The 2,204-nt window shown below is 30.1% G+C and overlaps 1 protein-coding gene across 1 annotated transcript; it reads right to left on the reverse strand.

Moving 5' to 3' along the window:
- Nucleotides 1-339: 339 nt before the first annotated feature.
- Nucleotides 340-1,673, reverse strand: LOC111373179 (probable polygalacturonase At3g15720; the record flags this gene model as incomplete). The annotated part of the gene is made up of 6 exons (XM_022995680.1): nucleotides 1,653-1,673; nucleotides 1,332-1,539; nucleotides 1,113-1,194; nucleotides 934-1,042; nucleotides 717-833; nucleotides 340-552 (listed from the first exon to the last, which is right to left on the reverse strand). Coding segments are annotated over exons 1-6 (750 nt in total), but the record flags the coding sequence as incomplete, so codon positions are not given.
- Between the last annotated feature and the right edge of the window lie 531 nt (nucleotides 1,674-2,204).

The following is a 2,204-nucleotide window of genomic DNA, read 5'->3' on the forward strand; positions in this document are numbered from 1 at the left end:
CTTATAAATTTGAAATTAAAATTACTTTTTGATATAAATTAACTTATTAATTTTAATGGATATAATGTGTTTTCATTTGGAATTAAACAACTTATTTATTGTATTTTTTTTATTATTTTTAAATTTTGTGTCCAAACTACAATTTTGGTAGATTTTTACTTTTTAGAATTTGTATTAAGAGATGCTTTGAGTGCACAGTTAAGGCGAAAACAAGAGAATGTTGCAAGGATTGAATGAGAAAAGAGTTCATATCTTGAAATGCTTGAAGTGAAGATACTATTTTGATGCATGTTTATTTTTTTCTCCTTTGAGGGCTTGAATATGCGCTTGACAATTTACTGGTGGTTCTGTTAGATGAGCTGTCACTTGGGCATTGATGCAGCGAGAATGTAGTGGTGAATTTGGAGCAGCCGATGTTATGTTGATATTATTCAAGGTGATATTAGTACAAGGAACGGTATCGCTGCAACTGAAGTTGATAGTAGCTTTCTTGCAAACGGTTGTTCCTTGGATTCCAGTGTATGTCACGTCACTAACTTGGACGGCTGATTCCTATTGAGGGACAGAAAAAACAAATAATATGAAGGAAGAATATGAATCTGCAGATTTAGATACTTGTTCATTATTTTTCTCTATAGACTGCTCAAATACAATCCCTCATCTCCCGCCCCGATCGAAAAGAAAATCACTGTAAAAGCTTGGGCGAATTTGCTTACATTGGTTGGCTTGCATACTCTGCCATTGCAATAAAACTGGTCTATGATAATAGGGTTATCAGCAGCTATTAATGTTATGTCTGAGAAGCTTATGTTCCTGGCAAATCCAGAGCCTCCCTACACAAGAAGAAACAAAAATACATGATGAAACGTTTTACTTGGAAAATATAACGTATGTCGATTCCATTTCTTCTCTTCAGCACTTGTCAGTTCTAACCTGCCATGTTTTGATTCTTGCTCCATTTCGAGTTCCATTAAAGCAACATTTGTTTACAAGTATTCCTTGTACTTCATCATGCGCTCCATTATGTCCTAAACTTCCAACACTGCCAAAAGAGAGTATGAAACACAAAATATATTTCATCAAGTTATAATATTGAATGGTTGGAAACAAACCTTATTCCATGGCCAGGACCGCAAGCAACTTGGGTTATGTTAACATTCGAAGTACCCCCATTAATGGCGATACAATCATCCCCTTTTTTTCCATATGAATAAGATCATTTATATATAAATATTAACACAAAAAAATAAACCAAGAAAAAAAAATGCAATGATATGAAGTTTACCAAGAATAGTAAGGCAGAAAAAATGCAACATGGAATAAAATTTTACCAGTTTTTATTGTGCAGTTATGAATCTGAATGCTGGTGGAAAAGCTTATATCAATTCCATCAGTGTTGGGACTTCTTTCAGGGGCAATGATATGAAGTTTTTCAATGGTTACTCCATTGCATCCGTTTATTGAAACATGATTCTTTTGGCTGTTTATATGTTTCAGTCCACTCACATAAAGATTGTTACAATTAAAAAATCTCATTGCCTGAAATAAATTGAACCATGTTCATTATATGTAATTTCTCAATATATATATATATATATATATATAAAATTGGTTTTTTTAAGATAAAGATTTTATAAATTTGGATGACTTACCGTAGGTCTGTCAAAATGCATTGCCTGAAATAAATTGAACCGCGTACATTATATATAAGTTTTAAATATTAACAAAGATCTATATATTTTTATTTTTATTTTTTAAAATAAAGATTTGATGACTTGAATTGGGTTTGTCAGTATCAACACTTGCCAGAAACAAAGGAAATCGAAGTAAGTAAAAAAAGTAAATCTAAAAAAATCAACAAATATTAAATTTCCCTGCAGTATTAATTACAAGTGATGTTACCATTTTTTACTTGGAGAACATGCTAAATTTATGTGACTCAAAAAAAGTGAGCAATTTCGTTTTGAATGTTAATGAAAAAACACAAGTCATAAGAATTGTTGCAAACGTTCAAGACAATAAATGTAAATAGAGCGTATGTAGTTAATAAATTAAATTAAATTAGTAAAATATACTTAAGTATAATATTTGATAATTAATTTAACAATTTTACCAATTTGAATTTATATTTATCTTAGTAATAACTTTTCAAAAATGCTAATACTTGTTTTGTTTTTCAGAGTAAAAATACTTGTTTTTTTTTT

The sequence above is a fragment of the Olea europaea genome, unplaced genomic scaffold (genome assembly GCF_002742605.1).
Source record: "Olea europaea var. sylvestris unplaced genomic scaffold, O_europaea_v1 scaffold10794, whole genome shotgun sequence".
Lineage (NCBI taxonomy): Eukaryota > Viridiplantae > Streptophyta > Magnoliopsida > Lamiales > Oleaceae > Olea > Olea europaea.